This window comes from Falco biarmicus, chromosome 5, assembly GCF_023638135.1.
Source record: "Falco biarmicus isolate bFalBia1 chromosome 5, bFalBia1.pri, whole genome shotgun sequence".
Lineage (NCBI taxonomy): Eukaryota > Metazoa > Chordata > Aves > Falconiformes > Falconidae > Falco > Falco biarmicus.
In genome coordinates, this window is record NC_079292.1 from 57,994,147 (window position 1) to 58,015,876 (window position 21,730).

The following is a 21,730-nucleotide window of genomic DNA, read 5'->3' on the forward strand; positions in this document are numbered from 1 at the left end:
CTGATGCTGGCTGCAAGCCGTAGTTCCCGTAGAAGGGAACAGACACCCCCATCTGTAGCTAGGCCTGCCCATGGCCTTCACTGTAGCTCTTCTTCTAGGGCCTCAGCTTTCTTCCTGCACTCTCCTTAACACCCAAAGAGCCTGTGCTGATGTCTCCATGCTGAGATGGCATGGTTTCTTGAGCTCCCAGTTTTCCTCATGGACATCCCCACCCCTCCCAACCTCCAAGCTGTAATTCATCTTAGGCTGAATAGGGGAATATGATTGTTAAGAGTGAATTTCATCATTGTGAGTAGCTTTGATTTAGAGCCTGCCTTCTGGTCTAGCTGATAGGCACTGTATGTCCCAGCATACCTGGACTGGTCCTGCATGCATGAAGAAGGTCCAGCTACTGCAAATTGTGGGATTAAGTTGAACTTCTGGGCTGAGCTGTTGGGTGGCTTTAACCAAGGTGGTTTGGCAGCCAACAAAGAAGTAGTCCAGTCAGGCAAGTGTCTGAAGCAAAAGAGGGAAGATCTGCCCCCAAATCTGCTTGTGAGGTGTGCAGTGATAGATGGGGCATCCCGAATCATGCATGACCTTGGAGGACTGGGAAAGGGCCTGGCTGAAAAGCCCGTGGACTACGTGACCAGAGTCCACCTGTATACATTGCTCTCCAGCTGGCAAAAGCCTGTTTCGGCTGCAATTACTCCAGTGGTTTGCAACATCTTTCCACTGGGAAAGCATCCTCTTACCTGTTCAGCCACTTTGTGTTATGTGGGCTGTGGTATTTTAAATTCAGGATTAGGTGCACTAAACTCAGATTTATTATCTTGCGGACACAGAGCTTCCATCAGGAATGAGCCACAGCAGGATCTCCCAAGCTTTGCCTGCTGAAACATTTCCAACCACATCCAATTTCCTGGATTAGGAGCCGTCTGTGAGGCTCCGGCTCCTGCTGACTCCAGAATCTCTGCTTTCATTAAATTAGTATGGAAATATGTTCCCCGGTGGTGAAGATAATCCTGCAAATGTTATCAAAGGGTACCTGGACAAGGTGATTTACCTGGGCGAGCCTGAGGTTACAGCTTGGGGAAGCGGGAATGACTCCTGCTCACGCTAATGACACCAGGATGTGTTAGACACACCTCGAAGTACATCCCAGGAGCTCCCCAAATCTGTGCTCCCCACCTCCTCCCCTGCACCTTTGTCTGCTCACATTGGGCTCCATCTCGCCTCTGGAGCGTAAACCATCCCCAGGCAAAGCCAGTGGGCTTTGCAGTGGTTGACAGGGAAGGGAGTACTCCTGGTCCACCAGCTGGGATGGTATTCCTGTGGCTGCAGGACCAGCACAGCATCCTGGCTCGGAGGGCAGAAAGAGAGCTGGGTGCTGGGTCGCAGCCATGAGCAGCACAGATCAGCCTGTGTAAACCCATGGAGACCGTTGGCCCAAGCCATTCAAGTTCCCTTCCAGCATGCAAGAACAGCAAGAAGCCACCCACTGATACGGGCTAGCTCATCCGCCTGGGTGACAGGAAAGAGGACTCCTTGCCTGACAGTGCTAGAAATACTGACAGCACAGCAAAAATGTGCCAAGCCTTTGACTAACTTGGATGTGAAGGTTCCTGACTGAGGCAGGAGCAGTGGAGTTAGCAGATCTTTAATCCCAGCCAGGCGGTGACTGGTCAGGAAGGCTTCAGGCCATTTGCATGTCACTTTAAGGGCACTTGGTCCAGGGCAGAACAGCAAAAGCAAATTAAGGAGGGGTGGCCTGATGCTTTAGGAAAGCATGTTCTTGGTTTTGACACAGAGAGGGTGCTTGCAATGACACAGCCGGGAACGTTGCTGCACGTACAGTATTTCCAAGAGCTGAAAATACAGGTTAAGAAAAGCCTTGCAGGCCAGGCAGTCACTGCTGACCCAGAGTGGGACAGTGATCCAGGGGCAGCTGGAAAGTGCTGAATGGAGTAAGGCTCAAGTTCTCCTGTAGGCAAAGTACAATTAGGAACCTTGTACAACTCTGCCACACAGTTTGAAACTGATATTTTTCTTACTTAAAGAAAATGGGAAATCAACTTCTGACTGGCAGCATAAAAACCTTCCAATTTTCTTTAAATAAATCAAGTTGAATAAGTAGAAAAAAGGAATAAGTGGAAGTGAAAATGAGCTGGGGTGCAGCATGAGTTGTTCAGACTGCAGGGACTAAAGGCAAGGCTTCAGACCTAACCTTCAAGAAATTACGTTTCAAAAGCAAAGCTACGTGCTCAGCAAATGCAGCAAATGCTGACTACAGAGGGGAAAACGTTCCCACCACTTTGTTTGGATGTCAGCTAATGGCTTCCAGAGGGCCTGCAACATAAGCCTGGTGCCAGCGCTGCTGGAGAGAAAGGGAATATTGTGCTAATATGTAATGCTAAGGAATATTCCTGGGCTGCTGGTTAGTGCTGAGAGTTCAAGGGCAAGGAAATGCAGCTCCATGCAGCAGGGTCAGATGTTTCGGCACTGACGTGCTGGAGCAGGAGAGCTGCAGGCTATCAATTGACTGTGGCCATCAGCTCTGCACTGCTGTAATACCCAAATTGGTGTCCTTACAGTGCTTTAGAAACCTGCAATTTATTGAGCCTATTTCAAGCCTAGAAATGACCTGCTGGGGCATATTCCTTGTCTCGGGTTGATGTCTGTTAAAGTAACTTTTGAGACGTGCTGGGCAGAGGTTTGTTTGCTGTACTTAATATGCAAACTGTAAGTGGATGCTGTGTTTGAACATGTTACAGTAACCTAGATGCTGGTTTCAGCTCTTCCAAGAAACAGTGCTCAGGAGAAGTATGTTTGTGGAATACAGGCACATTATCCTGCAACACCCTTGAGACTGAAACTCAGCTGCATGCTATTTTTCAGTGAGTGATGTGTATAAAATACAGTGTGGAATGATAATCCTGAAGAAAAAATGTTGCCTTGAATAGGCTTTGCTGGCAGGAATGACCAAGATGCCTGAAAACACCCTTTCTTTTGTGCATGCAAAGTGGTACCTAGGATGTGATCCGTGATATTAGTCTCCACCCATGACAGAAATGGCATCAGAGCTGCTTGGGAGGTGGGAGGTGAGGCAGGCAGGGAGCCTGGAGCACATCAGGTTTTTCTTACTGACATGTACCCTGTATGGGTCATTGCATCTACTTTGGCAAACACGTGCATCCTCCAGCCAGTCCACAAGTCAGCATTAGGTGCACATCTCATGCTTGGAAAGATTCCAAAGCACATGGGACCACAAGTCATCAGCACAGTTGAGCTGAAGCCAAGGCAGCCAAAAGGGCAACTTGGCCTTTCCAAGGGGCAACGGGGCCCTGCCAGGTAGTAAGAGCTGGAGAAAAGAGCATTTGCCTTGGGCAGACATGCAACTGCCCTCCCTCGGGGTCCTGCAGGTGGCACAGCTCATCATTCCCCAACAGGGATGCATCCTCCCAACAGAGGCGGCACCCCAAAGCCACTGCAAGTCTCCTCTGCTGCTTGACTGGGGGCCTCTCAACCCCCCAAAACTCCCTTGCGGGTTTCAGTAGCCTGTGCCATCCCTAACTTGGTGCACCAAACAGGCAGTACTGAGCCCTATTAGACAGCTGCTGCCTGCCACCCTACAGCCATCTGGAACAATTACCCTCTTGCTAGTAAGCTGTCTGCTATCTACTGGGATCAGCTGCTGAAATGGGAGGGCGTTTTGGCAGGGCTTGGCACCCTCCCTTCCCTGAGGCTGGTACTATTTGGGGAGAGAAAGCACAGGGTGCTTCTCTCCGATGCTATCACAGTTTAGAGGCAGTGGAAAGCACTGGGATGCATCATCCCCTGCAACACTGTTGGTTCCCACCCACTTGCAGGGAGGCCCAGGCACCCTCTGGGGCTGGTGGCCACAAGCATGTCAGCGCTGTGGTGAGGCTGTGTCACTCTTTCAGGAGTTTTTGCAAACAGATCTCTCAGAGGAAGCCCTTTGCAGAGCCATCTCTACTGCTGCCAGCAAGCACGTCCATCCATCACCGTGTCCCACACAAGGGACTTGCTCTTCGTTACCTCTGGCTTCTCCATCTTCCTCTGCTCCCAGGCAGAGACAAGGTGCTGAAGCCCCCCACTGACACCAAAGCCTGCCTGCAGGAAAAGCCAGCTTTCCGCAGTCAGCCCAGTCCAGGTGTCAACTGTCCACATCTCATGGCAAAAGATAGTGTTATCCCAAATCTTCTATCAATAGGATTCACACTTGGGACCTCCTTGGTGCCCTCCTACAGATCCAGAGCTGGAGCACGTTCACAACAGTAGCTGGTGGGGTGCTAATACAGGCCATTTTGTCAGGAGCACAAGTTCACACTTCCCCAGCACTGGCAGCACAGATTTACTTTCCCTCTCCTTCTACTGCCTTCTACTCCAGGGCTGCTCTCCTCAGCCTTTCCCAAACAAAGGACCATCTCATTTTTCTGGAGGAAAGCCAAGGACCAGCTCACATCCCAGAAGAACTAGGCAGCTTGCAAGAAGAGAGGGAAGTATGTTGATGCCCTTAGCACTGCAATAAACAACATGGCTTTGTCCTATGGGATCATAGTCTTGCTCTTGTTATGATGGATGTTGAGGCTGAGCACTGACAGACTCTTGACTTTGGCCAGAGGGGCAGACCTTGATATGCCAGCTGACTGCCCAGCCATGTGCATGGGTGGGTTTTTTTCCTGTGGGACAGCTTTGAGGATTTTATGAAACAGTTTTGGCCCATGGGCTACTGGTTGAGAGAAGTTTTGGTAGGGAATAGGGTCACAGATGGGGATAAGGGTTGATTAGACTTAGTATCAGCTTCTGTTTGGCCCCTTTGCAGCAGGAGCCTTGGGGAAGAGGGATGGATATTCACTTGCAGCACCTGTGTCCCAGGGATTTGGTGGCAAGTGCTGCTCACATGAGCATGAAGCCTGCTTTTCTCTCCCAGCATAGAAGGTAAGGGAGAGTCCGTCAGCCACCCTTTATAAGCCATAGGGCAGTCAGTCTGTGGGGCATGCATCGTGGAGCAGGTCCGTGTTGTCTGTTCATCCACAGCAAGTTCATCAGACACACCGTGAGGCCAAGGGTCGCCGCACTGGCAGGAAGCTTGGCCCTTGCACCCTGGGGTGCTGACCCTTGAGACTTCTCCAGAGCTGGGAAAGGCTTTAATGCATTTAGCTTCTTTCTTGGCAAAAGCAAAGTAAATGACTGCAAGGGAGTGCAGCCCATGAGGAGAGGGCAGAAGGCACTGCCTGAGGATGGGGTAAGGCACTGGGAACATCTCTGTGGACATGACAAGACAGAAGCATCAAGGAGCAGAAGTGGGGCCCCTGCAAAGCTCCCTCCTGAACAGAGGGGCATTTATCACTTCCCCTTGGCTCCAGCTACTGATGGTGGTTACCCAACAGGGTTACTAAATCTGTCTGACTTCCCCTCCCACCCCAGACCCCAGGCTGGTGACAACGTTTCAGAGGTCACACAGATATGGTTTGCGTGGTGTCCCCCGTAGCCCTGGCTCCACAGGGCTTGCTCACGCCTGTTCACCCTCACCCTGGAGGCCTGTGGCCTTAAGTCCTACTGTCTAAATATTTTTTTGTGCAGGGTGGATTAGCTTCAAAAGCCCTGGACATCTGAGAGGTACTGGCCTCCAGGCCCTTGAACGTTTACTCCAGAAGCAGGCAACAGCCAGGTTCTGTCATTTCCATTCCTACCAAAGCAAACAAGGAAAACCAGGGATGTTCTGCTGGCCTCTGCACTGGCTAAATTTAGTGAGACAGGTTCAAGCTGTAATATAGTGCACATCCTCCCATTCAAAGGGAAGATGGGGAGATGAGAGTAGTCCCCAGATTAAGCTCATGATAAGGAGGTAACCTCAGAGGGAAAGCAATGTCCTTACAGGGTCTGCTGTTGCATAAACTTGCCCTGAGAGGGACAGGCCCTTTGCAGGACCCAGCCCTAAGCCAAGCTCTGGGTGAGGCATCCCTCAGTCTGGGCCAGGTGACTATCCTGGGCTTGTTTCGCTGGCTCTGCTGCCCGAAAGCTCCTGGAAGGAGCAACCTGAGGGCCAATGTTGGGTGCAGATGTCAAGATGGAGCAGCATGAGCTTGGTGCTGGGCAGCCCCAAGAGAAGGCCACTTGTTTAAAGCTCAGTTTTGGCACCCCATGGGGTGCCTTCCAGCCCAGGGGCACATGGAAAGATCCAGAAACAAGAGGCTTCCCTACATACCCCTTGGTGAGTGCCAGGCTGGTGTCTGTTCAGGGTAAGATCTGTCAGGGATGAAAGTCTCCCAGGGAAGCAGGCATCAGCCTTGACTTTCCTGGAGAGAAACAAGCAGGGGGCAAAGACCCAGCCCTCCCCAAATGCACCCCTTCTTAACAATAGCACTGTCAGCAAGGACTTGTGCTGCATGGCAGGACTCCCCTGTGGCCCTCGGGGACTTATCTAGCCCCTGACGAGGCGCAGGGAGACATGCCATTCTGACAGTCCTTCCTGCTTTGGAAACAAAGGCGCTTGTCTTTCTTTGTGGTGGTCTGTTTATCTGGGGGAAAGGGAAGGAAAAACAGCAGAACAGGGCCTTGTCCCACTTGGTGCTTTATTTGGCTGCCCTGGGGATGCAAGCTCAGCTTCGTGGACAGGGAAGGTTTTACCTGCTAAGCAAGTCGAGGAGGACTTGTGCCCACGAGCAGGGATAAGTGGTGCAGGAGGCAAAAGTGTGGCTGGGAGAAGGACCCATCCAGGCTGGTGGGTCAGGGCAGCTGGGGGCCAGCCCTACAAGTGGACAGAACTTCTCCAGCTGTGGTTTGAGTCCAAGGAGGGTGGCCAAAAACACAAGCAGCCTGCCAAAAACAGCGAAGGCACTCAGCCCTCCTTAGCTGGCTCCCCAGTGATGAGAAGAGGTTACCCCACTTGGCCCAGATGCCCACCCCACCTTCCCTAGGGATTGGTCCTGTCTCCAAATGGCCCTGCCAGTCTCTTGGCTTGGCTGCCACAGAGGAAACAGGGCTGCTGCTTCCCTTCTCCGCCTCCTCCTCCTTCTGCTGTGGGAGGACTGCCCAACACTCCCAGCTGGTGGGCGAAAGCACTCCTGAACTTGCTCGGCAGGTAAAACCTTCCCTCCCTGTGAAGTTTCTCCCTGTGTTTATGACTGTCTGTCTCTGAGCCAAGGATGCCTTTTTGGCAGCTCCAAGAGTGGGCCCGGCTGGGTGCGGAACACTGTTTTTCTCCAGGATTTTATTACTTGCTTCGTTTCTCAGGGTGTCTCAGTTGGCCTTCCTTCAGACTCTTCATCACTTCATCACTATCCACTCTCTTTCTTCCCCCACCCTGCATGGACCCCACGTGTGGCAGGGAAACCACAGGTGGCACCTGGCACCTCCCAGAAATCTCTTTGGACAAAACATCCACTACTTAGCCTTGCTACAACTTCCATATAGACTGAACCATGCAGCATCCTGGTGATGTGGCCAGTGGGTTGGGGAGGAGATGGAGACTCATGCAGGACCTCTGCAGTTGCTGTGTTCCCATCCCCTTCTGCTCTCTGGCTGTGCTGGGAGCCTATCACACCAGTGCCAACACTATCTCTTGCTGGGCAATGGGGCTGAGGCCCCCTCCCCCGGTGCCATGCTGCATAGCCACGTGTCCTGGGATACCTGTTCCCTGTCCCTCTGCCTCAGGATTACTGCTTGCCTGCAGGGACCCCTCAGGGCAAGGGAGTGGGTTGACCTCCCTGGGCCCAGGCAGGACCCTTCAAGGAGCACCACCAAGACCAGCACATCCGTCCTTGCTGCTCAGACCCTCCAAGCACAGCTCTGGAGCTGAATCAGAGAGAAAGAAGCAGGGAGCCCAGGGCTGATGTTCATCTCCAGATGCCTGGGGCAGCCCTCTGGCTAGGTAGGGTGCCATGCTAGAGGGATCTGGTCTCACCAAACACCAGCCTTCATCTCTTCTTGCATTATGCAATGTCCATGAGGCTGAAGCTTCCTGAAAAATACCTCCTCAAGTTCCCAAGACCAGCCAGGGAAGCCCTGTGAGCTTGTAGTAGCCTGGACTGAAAGGATCTTTAGATATTGGAAGCTGTTAAGGGATTTGCAAAGGTGCAAGATGGCAAGAGGATAGGAATCGACAGCAGCTGTTCTTGCTTTAGGGCAAGAGTCTGTGTTTTGGGAACAGCAAACCTGTTGCTTCTGAGCCCTGCCTGTATTGTGGCTGGAGCAAGGTCAGGATCAGTGCTGACACTGATTCCTTCAATGCAATGGGGTTGGAAAGGGTGGCTTCAGGGTTGTCAAACCCTTGGCCAGGGGAAAGGCAGGCCAGGTTGCTGCAATCACTTGGTTAGGCTGGATGCTAGCTGCATGGGGCCATGAGATGCTAGAGGAGCAGCTGTCAGGTGTCTCTGCCCATCTGCTCCCAAAGCTCCCCTGGACTCTTGGGCACATAAAGGGGTTTGGGATGAAGGCTAGAAGGTGGCTTGCCGTGCCTATAAGGCTGATGGCTGTCATTTGAAGGAGATGGCTTGTAGAAAGATTTTATCTTCCCAGAGAGCAATGGTTAATGCTCAGAAGCCAGCACACCCTATGTTTCGGGACACAGGAACAGCGGACAAGGAAGCGTCACTTAGCTCTGGAGAAAAAGGTCAGTGGAAGATTGGGATGAAACCTTGTCCCCAGAACCAGGGTCTCCTCCTTCCAACCTAATAATAAGGCCCTAGTCAAGTGAAGGTAGTTCCAAACTGTCTGTACAGCTCTGCAGTGAAGCCCAGGGCACGGGGCCAGCCAGAACAGCCCTGCCAGAGGAAACCGAACCCCCACACACACATACCCACTCTTGGAGATCACAGGGTTGCTGTGGTTTTTGTCAGGCCAGCCTCAAAAAAGCTAGCCTCAACCTTCTTGAAAGCAAGCAACAAGTGAAAAGCATGACTGGCCAAAGCTGGTGGGCTGCAGCTGCCCAGGGGATGCTCTTGAGGACTGGCCCTGGATGCTGACCAGATCGATGGCTGCTGGATGCTGACCAGATCCACCAAGTCGCCATTTCCCCTTCAGAAAATGGGCACTCCCCTGCTGCAGAAAGGTCAGGCCGTGCCTAGCATGGAGCTGCATCTTAGTCTGGTTGTGGGTCAGATGGTTTTACCTCTCAGAGTGAAACTGAGATGCTTGGCTCTGTGCTGCTATTCTCAGAAGCAGATGAAGATGCTCAGCTTCTGTTGCAAGCTGGTCATCCTTTTTGGAGGCTGGAGGGTGGCTGCTGGGTCAGAGTGATACTCCCCATGGGGAAATGGGACACTTTCTGAGAAATGCAGGATCATGGCAATCAGCATGCCAGCAGAACACTCTGCGTAGGGATGAGAGCTGCTGGAGATAGGGTGGCCCAGTTTGCTGACTACGTACTCAGCCTTTTTGGGGGAGACTCACAAATGGCTCAGAAAAGTTTGCTGCTTTGGATTTTTTGGCCTGGCATGGGTCTGCCCGAGGCAGAACACCACCGCCGCGTGTTTGCAGGGCCTCCCTCTGTCCTGAGTGCCCAGAGAAGGACGTCTCAGCTCAGCCCTGCAGAGCCCCAGCACTGTGCCAGGGTATGGGTACATGCGGTGGGCAGGGTTCAATCCCAGGGGAAGGCAGAAAGCAGGACACGCACTACAGTTCACAGCCAATCTTATCTTTATTTTTTTAACTTTCTGTGGGTGTTTCTAAAGATGAGATATTCTGTGGTCCCTCTGAGAGGCTGAAAAATGAAATGTGCTGCTTTTCTTTCTTTCTTACTGCAATGTTGGTCAGTCTTCTGAGTTGTGCGCTCACACTTTCGTGAGCACCATGACATCCACTAAGAATCACCCAGCCCTGTAATACCATGGACCAGGCCACAGCAGCACGAGCAGAGCTGGTGGGAACTCAGGGTTAGGTGTGTGGCACAAGAGGTAAAGTCAGAGTTGGCCTGGACAGAAGAGGTAAGGATGGTGGGTGAGCAAGCAGTGCCTTGGGGATAAGAACAGGGGTCCTGTGACCTCTTAAGGCATCTCCTCCCTGGGCGATGTACCATACTGCACTGCCTCTGCCAAGCTGAGGGAGGAGGATACTCAGGGCATGCCAACACCCACCACTCTTTTTCGGTAGTCACAGCACCGGCCCCAGCTCTGGGCCCCCCATCACCTCTCAGAGCAGTTTCAAGTAGATATTTTGCAGAGTGCTGGCAGGCCAGCCATTATCACAGCAAAACGGGGTGTCTGGAAGAAACCCTGTCTCTCCCCAGCACCTTGCGAAGATGGCTCCCCAGGCTCCCAGTGCTCCTAGCTTCTTAACACCACACCAGCTGCAGATGGATCAAGTCCCTAGCCTTCTCCATCTGCAACCAGGACAAGCACTGACAGGCCCCCGCTCCCCAGCACACCTTCACCCAGCCAGTGTGTTTCAGGTCTGCCTGCAGAGAAGCCGAGAGCTCCCTCTCCGTATTGCACTGGGTTGCCCAGCCCAGCTTTGCTGCCAGCTGTGCCTGCAGGCTGTCTGACTGCATCTCTGGCTCTCCTGGGCCTGGGCTGGCTGGGCACGCCATGGTGGCAAACCTTGCTGGTGTGGCAGCTGCCCTGCTCCAGCTGAGCGTCTGTGGCCTCCTGTGGTTGAAACATCACCCCTTGAGGGAAAACCAGCTGGGCACCAGTGAATGAACTGAGCTGAAGGTGAGGACTGCCATTACAACAGCAAGGCTGCCTATGTGCAGCTTCCCAGCATTGTGCAACCACAATCCAAGGTGCTCTCCTTCCCCCTACCTGGCCAGAAGAAGAATCACTGCCTGGCTGCACTGTGAAATCTGGCTGCTCACCCAGCCTGCATCAATAACTTCCCTCCACATGGATCTGAAAATGAGTACCACACGTGGATTTGGGATTGCTGCACCCCTCAGAAGGGGTTGCAGATGGCTCGTTGTGGATGGCCCTTTTCCCCATCCCACTGCTCCAGACTTCAGGCCTGATTCATAGAGATTTAGGCACCTGAAACTGCTGCTAAGGGCTTTACAGCAGTGCCTGAACAGATTAGGTCTTCCTTCCCTGGGACTTGGGTAGACAAAAAAATGTGCTACAGGCCTGGAAAATAGAAAATTGGATTCTTGTAGCAGTGCAGCCAATGGAGCAGTGAGCAGCGTGTCTGGCATTCATCAAGGGATGATGAAGAGCTGCATAAGACAACTATTGAAGGGAGGATGTTGTGCAGACTGGAAAGCATACATCTATAGCATTGAAACTATAGGATGTAGATGGAGGGCATGGTCCCACTAAGAGCAACTGAAAGCATTACAGAAGATGCCAAGCAACAGCGTGGTGCAGCCCAGCACAGAAGGAGCTGATTAAGCGTGCACAAAAGGGAGCCGTGACTTGGATGCAGAATGCAAGGCTGTCGGCCTCATTGTGCACCGTTTGCTCTCCAGGACACAGCCTTGTACTCACCAGCAACCAGGCTCTCTGGAGCAGAGACATGTGCGTGACCAAGTCACTGCCGACTGGAGCTGTGGGGGGAGGTGAGGATGAGCTGTGATGAGAAACAGCTCTGGAGCAAGCACTGCAGCCGCAGGGTGGCTGGCTGCACCCAGGGTTCCAGCAATAGTTAGGGGCCCTGCAGTGTCAACAACGGCTGGTGAAAGAAGCTGACAGCCAAAGAACAGCCAAAATTGTCTGTGGTGATAAATCTGGCTTTTCAGCTCTCAGGAAGGGGGCTTGTTCAACAACTCAGAGGAACACAAGTTTTGAATGTGTGAAGGGACAGGGCTTCACACTCTTTTCCCAGCTAACCACCATTTATCAACCCATACTTCTGTGAGTGAGCTCACATCGGTCAGGATGACACCCCAGACCATGCCATCTTGCTCTCCAGCCTTCAGCTGTTCAACCCTGCCTGGCACAGCTTTCTCCCTTGTGGTGAAAGCATCATGTCGCTGAGCATCTGACTAATGTGAAAATAGCTGAGTTTTTTGCAGTACCAGCTTATGTTGGCTTTGCAGACCTATGGCTCAACTCTGATGTGGAACCTCCACTCCTTCCCTCCTACTGAGACAGACAGGCAGACAGGAAAGCTCAGGCAACACCGAAAGTGAAGACTGCTGGAAAGCAATTTCAGCTGCATTTCTTTCTATCCAGTTGCAGTTTTCCCTTTTACAATGCCTAGCACTAAGGCCTTAAGCTATCACCCAGCTGTGTGTTAAAGGACAGGGTAACAACTGGTCTTAGTGGGGTGGATGTCACAGCTCACACTTGGTTTGTAGAAGGAACTGATGGGCAGTGGAGCCCCTGGTGGTTGCAATAGAAAGGGAAAAGGAAAGAGAATATTTTACATGAATATTATGAAATGAAAGGAAAATCTGGTGTCAATTCACTCCAGCCAGCATAATGGGAAGACAAGGTAAAAGCCTGCTACTTCTACATTTATTTTCAGCTTGGAGAACAACAGCCCAGGAGATGGGAGAATGACGGCCCTAGACAGATGACTTACTAGAGATGTCTAATTTACTTATTACACCTGGCACAGCACCCAAGTTCAAGAGACGAGGAGCAGATAAGGATGATCTTTTGCAGGTGCCTTACTCTTCTGCATTGCAGAACATTGCCAGGGCAGGAGGAGGAAATATGGGTACTGGACAGGATGCCTCCATGTTGCTGAGCTCAGTGGTTTGCTGGCAGAGTCTCAGGGTAACTCACAGACTCCTTTTCCAGGGAGCTGTATCACTTCCTAAGTCACTACAGGGATAAGACAGATTTTCCTGCTGCTGTTTGTGTCCCATTGCTGGAGATGCTGCTCTGGAAAGCTTACAGCACATCTAAAGTAGTAGTGTCAGAGTTTTGTATTGCATCAGCAAGCAGCACCAGGGGGGCCTGCCTCAGATCCTGCCATTTAAAAGATGTTCCAGCCAGGACCATGTGCTACTTGCAACGACCAGCCACCTACATCTCTGGACTGACTTGAGGAACAAGTGTGCTCCAGTAGGAAGGACTGTTTTACTGCCACTGGGTCATTGACAAGTGACCTTTGGGATGAGGAAGGCCACTTCTGTAGAGAGTTCTCCTGAGCATTCTTAACATCAGGCTGCCTGAACAGATAACTGAGAAGAAAGCAGCTCAAAAACCTGCACCAAGAGGTCGATTTCCAGCAACATTGGCTCAAGGGCATTCAGAGTTGCTTGCGGCCAAACAGGAGACAAACAGTATGAGATTGCTTAATGACACAGGTCCTTTCACTCCTGAAATTGTTGAGGGAAGGCAACTAATGGGACTGTGGTGGATTACAAGGCAGTGAGCATCAGGAAGCTCAGCCTAAACACAGCCTATGCTCTCCACTGAAGGAGTATGGCCACCCTATCTCATGAGGTGTGTCAATCTCCAGGTTACCAAGGCTGTGGCAGGCACACTGTCTCCTAGTTGTACCGGCATTCTGAATGGGAGCATATTGCCATTCTTCACACCTCCACCCCCAAACTTTGTGACTGCCCCTATTTGGGGCTGGCACTGCTCCACGCTGCTCCTCGGCTCTGCTCAAACTTAGCTGAACCAACAGCTTCCAGGCATTAGACCAGAGAAGGACACCAAGTCAGGTGTCTGTTTTGTGAGGAAGGGGCACCTTGCCAGGGCCACAATCATTGTTGTCCTGGCAGGTGGGAAATCTCATCTACAGCCCGCGAAGACTCAATTTCCTCTAGCATCTGTGCTGCAAGGATAAAGTACTTAACTTGAACATCGGCAGCTGTAGTACAACAGCAGAGTGCACCTGGAGGAAACAGAAAACCGTATCTGAGTTGTTTCAGGTTACTTTAAACAAGTCAAGTAGGGAAGCAATTCCTGCCCCCAAATTTTAACCAGGTACCACTTTCTGCGCAGCTTTGGTGGGAATCAGCCTAGGAGTTCAGCAAGGGCTGGTGAGCAGAAAGGTTGGCACAGGGCTTGGGGCAACACAATGGCCACCAGTGTCCATTTAGAGGACAGGTTTCTCTCACCCATAACGAGTGAAGAGAGCACCTCAGTGCTCAGCAATATCCTGTTTACAGAATGGAAACTGCTAGCTGCTGCAGCTGCACATCTAGCAGGCTAAATCACGGGGCAGAACAACCTGGATCATGGCAGGCAGCTGCCCTGTGATCTCTGAATGTTTCTAGCATCATGTCTCCCTTGTCTCCATGCTGAAGGCTTGCAGAGCTGACAGTGCTGTGCTGTGGTGGTATACTGAAGCTACATACAAAGACTGGTATAACTTTTAAGTTGGTGGAGTTCTTAATGGCTTTGAATTGCTCTCAGCAGGTTCAGCTGTTCAGTATCTCCCAGAGATTATACGGAGTGCCAAAATAGTTTGTCTGCCAGGAGTACTTCCAATACGGTACCTACACACAATTCCTAGGAAGGCAGAGTCCAACAATACAGCAACAGTTCCTGGATATGCATAGCTATGCAAGTCTCCTGGGCTGCCTGGTGAGTTTTCCAGGGTCAGAGTCTGTAAAGAAAACGAGGCAGCAATAAAGAAAGAAAATGTATAATGACACAGGGGTGGCAAAGGGGAAAAGCCCATATTATGGGGCAATGCCTTGCATAAGGAGTGAGGAAAGGGAAGCTGTGCTGCAAAGAGGGACTTCTACCCACACTGCTGCTGGAGGAAGAGCAAATGCTGGCTGCCTCCACAGGGCAGGCAGTAACAGGCTGCTGCTCCTCACCTTCTCCTCCTCCCTGCTCCAGCTGCTGCAGGACAGGGTGGCGCCTGAGCTGCCTGCCTTGGCAAAGGGGGACTCTCACATCAGGTTGAGCAAGTATCGAACAAGTTCCTAGGATCATGATCCTTTCTTGGCTCTGGAGGAACTTTCCCATGCAAAAAAACCTCCTCTGTCCTGCCAGTCCCAACACCTTCCAGATCCTCCCAGTTCTCTTACCATGTCATGTGGCTGAACACTTAACAACTTCCCAGCCAGGATGATTATTAGATCCTCATAATTAAAGGCATCTACTCACTGATCAACATCTTTGGGCCCATTTGTTGTCTTCCTGAATTGTCAGTTGCTTGACCAACTTGATAAATTTCTATGATGAAATGGCTTGCTAGGCAGATGAGGGGAAAGCAATGTACATTGTCTACTCTAACTTCAGTAAGGCCTTTGACACTGTCTCCCATAAGATCCTCATAGAGAAGCCAGTGGAAGTATGGGCTGGGTGAGGAAACAATGTGGTGGACTTAAAATTGGCTGGACAGCTGGGCCCAGAGGGTAGTGATCAGTGGCACAAAGTCTAACTGGAGGCCAGAAACTAGTGGTGCATCCCAGAGGTCAATACTGGGTCTGATCCTGTTTAGCATCTTCATTAATGATCTGGATTATGAGGCAGAGTATACCCTCAGCAAGTCTGCTGGTGACACAGAACGGGGAGGAGTGGATACACGGGAGAGTCGTGCTGCCATCCAGAGGGACCTTGACAGGCTGGAGAAATGGCTGGCAGGAACCTCATGAAGTTCAACAAGGAAAAGTGCAAAGTCCTGCACCTGGGAAGGAATAATCCCAGGTACCAGTAAATGCTAAGGACCACCCAGCTGGAAAGCACCTTGTTAGAAAAAGACCTGGGGTCCTGTTGGACACCAAGTTGAACATGAATCAGTGATGTGCCCTTGCAGTGAAGGATGCTAACAGTATCCTGTGCTGCCTGAGGACAAGTGTTGCCAGTAGGCTGGGGGAGGTGATACTTCCCCTCTACTCAGCTCTGGTGAGGCCACACCTGGAGTACTCTGTCCAGTTTTGGGCTCCCCAGTACAAGAGAGACAGGGACATACCGCAGAGTCCAGGGAAGTGTCACAAAAGTGATTAAGGGAGTGAAGCATCTGTTCTATGAGAAAAGGCTGAGAGTGCCGGGAGAAGAGAAGGCTTGGGGGGACCTTGTCAATGTGTATAAATACCTGAAGGGAGGCTGCAAAGAAGATGGAGGCAGAATGTTCTCAGTGGTGGCCAGCAACAGGATCGGAGGCAATGGCCACAAACTGAAACACAGGAGGTTCCCTCTGAACATCAGGAAACACTTTTTTACTGTGAGGGTGACTGAACACTGGCCCAGCTGCCCAGACAGATTGTGGAGTCTCCAGCCTTGGAGATGGTCAAAAACCATCTGGACACGGTCCTGGGTTGCTGGCGCAGGGAGCACCGCTTGAGCAGGGGGGTGGAGCAGATGACCTCCAGAGGTCCCTTCCAACCTCAACCATTATGTGATTCTGTGAAAGGGAAGAAAGCAGTATGCTTGAGAGGAAACATAGGAAGCACCTGTTAATATGGTGATCCCAGGAAAATGGGAGCATGATGAAGAACATTTCAAACCAGGGGACATCAGGTTGCCAAAGCCTCAGTGCCCTAGAAGCCAGGGTGGTGACAACAGTCTAGCCAGAGGTCACAAGGCAGTAGAGGAAAGCAGGAAAGCAGCAGATGGCCATGGAGGAGCACACACAGACTGCTTCCAGGTTACGTGCCATTGAATCAAAAATGCCGCACACAAATGGGAGCAGTATAGCTTGGTCCACTCTGGCTCAAGGGATAGTTTCTTAGGGAATCAGGCTCACCTACTCACATATCTGACCTTTTTCCACATTGCCCCAAGCTCCCAAGAGCCCAGAGAGACTTCTTGCAGCTCTCTGCCTCCTCCACCTGCCCATGCCTAAGAATGGTTGGAGTCCAAGAGGCAAGATAAAGTTGCCTCTCCTGCAGCCAGGGAAACACAGGCATCCGTAGCCTCTCCCTGGGCCTTGCCTAGAGCAGGCGATGCTCAGCAGGTTGCTGCTTACATCATCCAGCCAGCAGTTGCCACAGTAACCACACTTACGGATGAAGGATGCGAGGTTCCTGGGGTAACAGAATGATAGCCACCTGCCTGGGTGTTGTCTCTATTGCACAGCAGGAAAGGACGAAGCAGTTTTCTGAAGGTGAGAAAATAAATACCCTTCCCTACACTACAGCAAGCCAGCCTTCCCATCCACTCCACCCTCCATGTGCTGCCACAGCTCCACTTTCCACAGCCCTGTGCTCCCTGGCAACTGCACTGCTTCCCTGAACACTCAAGAAGAACTGCTTTAGACAAGAAGAAATCAGGCAAGAGCCATCACTTTTTTCAATTTCAACAGCAGATGTGCTCTGCAGCCCCACCAGACCTACTCCAGAGGGACCCAAAACCTAACCCCCACGAGGATCACAGACCCTTTAATGTCAGTAGTTGAACAGATCTCTGAAGGGCTCAGGTGGAGAACTCGCTGTCCTTCAGGGACCCTCCCAGTCTAGTTTTCGAATAAGATCTGTTCACGCTCACCTTCATTATGTGCAGGAGCAATAGTAGCAGAGGGAAGCCACAAAAAAACCAAAGCCTGGCAGACCTGATGGACCCCTATAGTGCTGCTCTCATCCCCACTGAAAGCAAGAGCAGCCCTGTGGCTAGAGGCTGCGCTTACTCCTCTGCTTTCATTGCTGGCGAGAGAAAGCATTTACAGAACACAGGTCACTCCTGCCCATTGCCCTCAGCTACATGAAGAACCAAGGAAAGGCCAGGTAAAGCCTATTCCCCTTCTGCTTGAAGTCCACCTCTGCTTCACAGCAAAGCTCTCAGGGAGAGGAGCACCAGATCAAAAGACAGTTACATGGTTGTAAGCCATCGCCTCTGCTGAGCTCCGTTTTCAGCAGCAGCCACATGTAAAAGAAAACCTACTCTGCAAGCTCACCATTTGGGATCCAAAGAGCAAACTCTAAAGTCTCTTTGGACAGGGCCCAAACAGACCGTTAATGCTCCAATTATCTGCTGGATTCCCTTCTGTTTCCCGGTGTGGCAGCCTGGGAGATGACAGCCTCCAACCTCCCACCTGCTGGCTAGGAGAGCTGGAAAGGCCAGAGCAAAGGAGGCAGAGAGCACAGGAAGCGTTCGCCGTCAAAGCACCCTAGGAAAAAGGGAGCATCTCCTGGGGATGCTCTTGCTGTGCACTGTCTCCTCTGTACATGCATGTGTAACCAACACAGCCTACACAATTTGCAGCCGTACTGAGCATTCCCAGCTGTGGCCCCAAGTCACAACAGTGCTCCGAGTTTCAGCCCGATACAAGAACTGAGAGCCCTGAAAAATCCATCAGGGTCTGGGTATCTCTAGTTAGGCAGCTGGAGTTAGCAAACACATTAGGTCTTGATCTCGCACTGCTTGATGATGCAAGTGTTGGTCAGGCACTCATTAAGGGAGCACCAGTCCTCTGGCTATCTAATTGGAGACAGAACAGACAAAAGGGAGATTCATACAAAGGGGACCAATTAAGACAACAGGCAGTCTTCAGAGCGCTCTTTGGGTCTTGTTTTATTTTCGAGAGCTGTTTCCCCAAGTTTTGTTTTGTTTTGTTTTTTTTTTGGGGGGGGGGGGGTGGGAAGACACTCTGCACCTGGAATTATCTTAAGGCCAGCGTCACATCCAGTTCTGCCACATGAGCTGACGCAACACTAATTACACTGAGATCAGTTATTGAGCTGAACAGCTGATCTCTCAGGCAGGAGGTGTGATCCTTGGTTACCATCAACAGCTGTTAAAATGGTCTGACAGGCAAAGGGAAGGATTTGGCTCCAATACAATGAAGGGAGGCAAAGTACATTCAAGGGATTTCGAACCCTTGTTACCCCACCTGTTTTCTCCCTCCTGGCTGGGACCACAACCAAACCCAGGGGGAGGACTTGTGGCACAGCAAGCTAGTCTGGTGAAGGTCACTTCCAGGGATGCGGTGACACTCACCTCCCCTTCACTCAAAGCTAAGCATAGGTGAGAACGGTCACAGCAAAACCTGACCTAGGCATTTCTCAGCCCTCTGCAAGCTACCATGCAGGTGACGGAGCTGGACACCGCTGCGCAGGGCCACATGGATCATTGGGATCCACCTGACTAGCAGAGGGCAGATTTCAGGCACGGCACAAGAAATCAGTTTCTCAGCAAGGAATCACTCATGCTGTGAAATATAAAGGCAGCTGGCAAAAAAAAAAAAAAAAAAAATCACATCGCTCACTGCTTTAATTCACCTGGCTAGACCCTGTGCCCTATGCTATAGCCCCACCAGCCACCTCCATCCTCAATTCCAGTTATGAGACCCCAGTAAGAGACAGCAACAAACAGCAGCTCAAAGATCCACAAGATGTTGTCCACCCCTTTTGTCTACCCGGCAGCACCCCCTTGAGTGAGAAATGGTCTTGCCATGTCCCGATCTTCAAGGGCTGAAAGGTAGCTAGGCCATTTTCGTCTTGACCACGCCACAAGTGAAAAAAGGACTACATTTCCAGCCTACGCTCACACTTTATTATATACAGAGACACAGCGAGTGTAAGAACATCAACATGGGACGTGGACATTAAGGGAGGCCCAAAGGCACTGCCTCCTGTCCCCTTGGTGCAACCAGTCAGCATAGTTTATACAAATAATACAGTATTTCAACAATAAATAAATTTGATAAATAAGATCAGGAAATTAAAAAATGTAGAAAGACAAAGCAGCAAGGAATGATTTTGAGGGCTGTGACACATTCACAGCAGTGACAATACCACCAACACCTCACCTGCACACCAGCAGCTGGAACACAGACCCCCATCAGCCTTTTTCTCTCACCGTACTATGGTAAATTCCAACTGAGGACTGGGAACCAGGGAGTCATACAGTTCACTACTGTTGTGCCGTTGTGGTCTGGGAGCCCTCTCTCCTTCACAAGCCCCTTCAGAAAGGGTGCTTGAAAACCAGGTACAACAGCAGACCCGCTGTGCACAGTCACAGCTTGTCCGTTTGGCACAAAAATAACCCTCAAACCAGTCTCTTCCCTTTCTATAGTCCTTCAGATGGACACTGGCACAGTCATTAACTGAGCTGGGGCACGGGGTGGTGGCAGAAACATCTCTAAGGAACAGGGGAGAGAAGAGATGCCCTCATTCATGGTTCCAGAGCTCTGACACACTCCTTCCACATCCCCTGTACTGATAGACTGGGTGGGTGACAACGTCAGCCAGTCCCCTGGCAAGGATGGCATTACCACAAGGACTGCAGCGATGCAGCTAAGAAGTCAAGAGTTACAAGTGAAGGGACAGCAGTAAAAGGCCGCCACTGGTTATCTAAGAGAAAAATAGTAAGACAGCCAGTCTCTAACCCTTGCAGGGGAAGAGGTGACACTGATTTGACCAATCCCTGTCACCCTCAAGGCCTCCAGCTCTCTCCCAGAGACACTGGCAGTTGGCATATTAGGGAGAGAAAGACCCTGTTCATCATGGATAGATCTCAGCAGAGACTACTTGAACCCTGCCCCTCCTGCCAACCTCCCCAGTTTTGCCCCCAAAGAAGGGCACTGGAATGTGAAGAAACTAGGATTTGAAGGAATAGGGCAGTGAGAGAGAAATGGGAACAGATGAAGATCTGGGATGGGGAACCTGACCCCTCTGCCCTCACACGTACAGACTGCTACTCATCCAGGCCCGGTATCAAGTCTGCAATGCTGTCCACATAGTAATTGGGCACCAGAGCCTTGGCAGCGGCGCTGTCGCTGGCCATGTAGGCCTGCGCCTCTTCCAGGCGGGAGACACCTGTCAGGGTGAGGATGGTGGAGAGGCCGCAGTTCTTGCCGAAGAGGATATCTGTCTCCAGGCGGTCTCCCACCATGAGGGTGCGAGATGGGTCGACACCAAAACGCTCTACGATGCAATCAAACATGTACGTGTTTGGTTTCCCCACCACCAGCGCCTTGCGGCCCGAAGCGGTTTCCACTGCGGCTGTGAGGCTGCCAGTCCCTGGAGGGGGGAAAGGAGGAGAAAAAGAAATAGCCACGGGCCAGCCAGCCGCGGGCAGCTCCGCTCCCCGGGTAGCCAGAGGACGAGCCAGCGGGGGTGACGGCCAGCGGGGTGCTGGCAACGCGGCTTCGGGAGCCGGCTGGGATCGTGAGGGCAGCTCCGCCCGTCCTGACGCTCAGGGACCCGCCTCGCCTGGGCCTGGGACGGCGAACCCCAACCGAGGCCAACCCCGCCGCCGGCCTCGGCCCCCCGCACCCCCCGGGGCAGCAAGGGAGGGGAGCGCGGGCTCACCGGGGGTGCGCTGGCCGTCGCTGAGCGGGTGCCAGGGGTCGGGGTCGGTGGCCACCAGGAGGCACTGCGGGTCGCGCAGGTAGCCGCAGGCCTGCGCCAGCTTGGCGAAGGTGAACTGGTCGTCGTAGCCCACCAGGACGGCGCGCACCGGCTCGGCGGCGCCGGGGTCGCCCTCGCCCGCCAGGCGCAGGCCGGCGTCGCGCACCTCGCCGCGCAGCCCCTCGCCGCCCAGCACGAAGACGCGGCCGCCCCCGCTCCCGTTCCCCCCGCCGCCGAGGAGGCGCTGGCGGAGGAAGAGCGCGGAGCAGAGCGCGGAGCTGAAGACGTGCTCGGCACGGACGCCGCGGAAGCCGAGGCGGCTGAAGCGCCGCTCCAGCTCGGCCACGGAGCGGCGGCTGTTGTTGCTGACGAAGAGGGCGGCCTTGCCGCTGCGCCGCAGGCGCTCCAGCAGCTCGGGGGCGCCGGGGACGGCGCGCTCACCCGCCCACAGCACGCCGTCGCAGTCGAAGAGCAGCCCCTGCGCCGGGCCCAGCACCTCCCGCAGCCCCGCGCCGCTCAGCCGCCTGCAGCTCGCCATGCCGCCGCCGCTGCAGCCCGGCCGCCCGCCCGCCGGCCGGCTGGCCGCTGCGTCCCGCCCCGCCAATCACCGCCCCCCGCCCCACGCCGACCAACGGGAGACGGGCAGCTCGC

General features: G+C 52.6%; 1 protein-coding gene across 1 annotated transcript; it reads right to left on the bottom strand.

The window, feature by feature from the left end:
* Positions 1-19,257: 19,257 nt before the first annotated feature.
* PDXP (pyridoxal phosphatase) lies at positions 19,258-21,699 on the bottom strand. Its single transcript, XM_056342074.1, has 2 exons — positions 21,041-21,699; positions 19,258-20,749 (listed from the first exon to the last, which is right to left on the bottom strand). Exons 1-2 carry the CDS (start codon positions 21,615-21,617, stop codon positions 20,424-20,426), a joined length of 903 nt encoding a protein of 300 aa, XP_056198049.1. The 5' UTR covers positions 21,618-21,699; the 3' UTR covers positions 19,258-20,423.
* Positions 21,700-21,730: the final 31 nt, after the last annotated feature.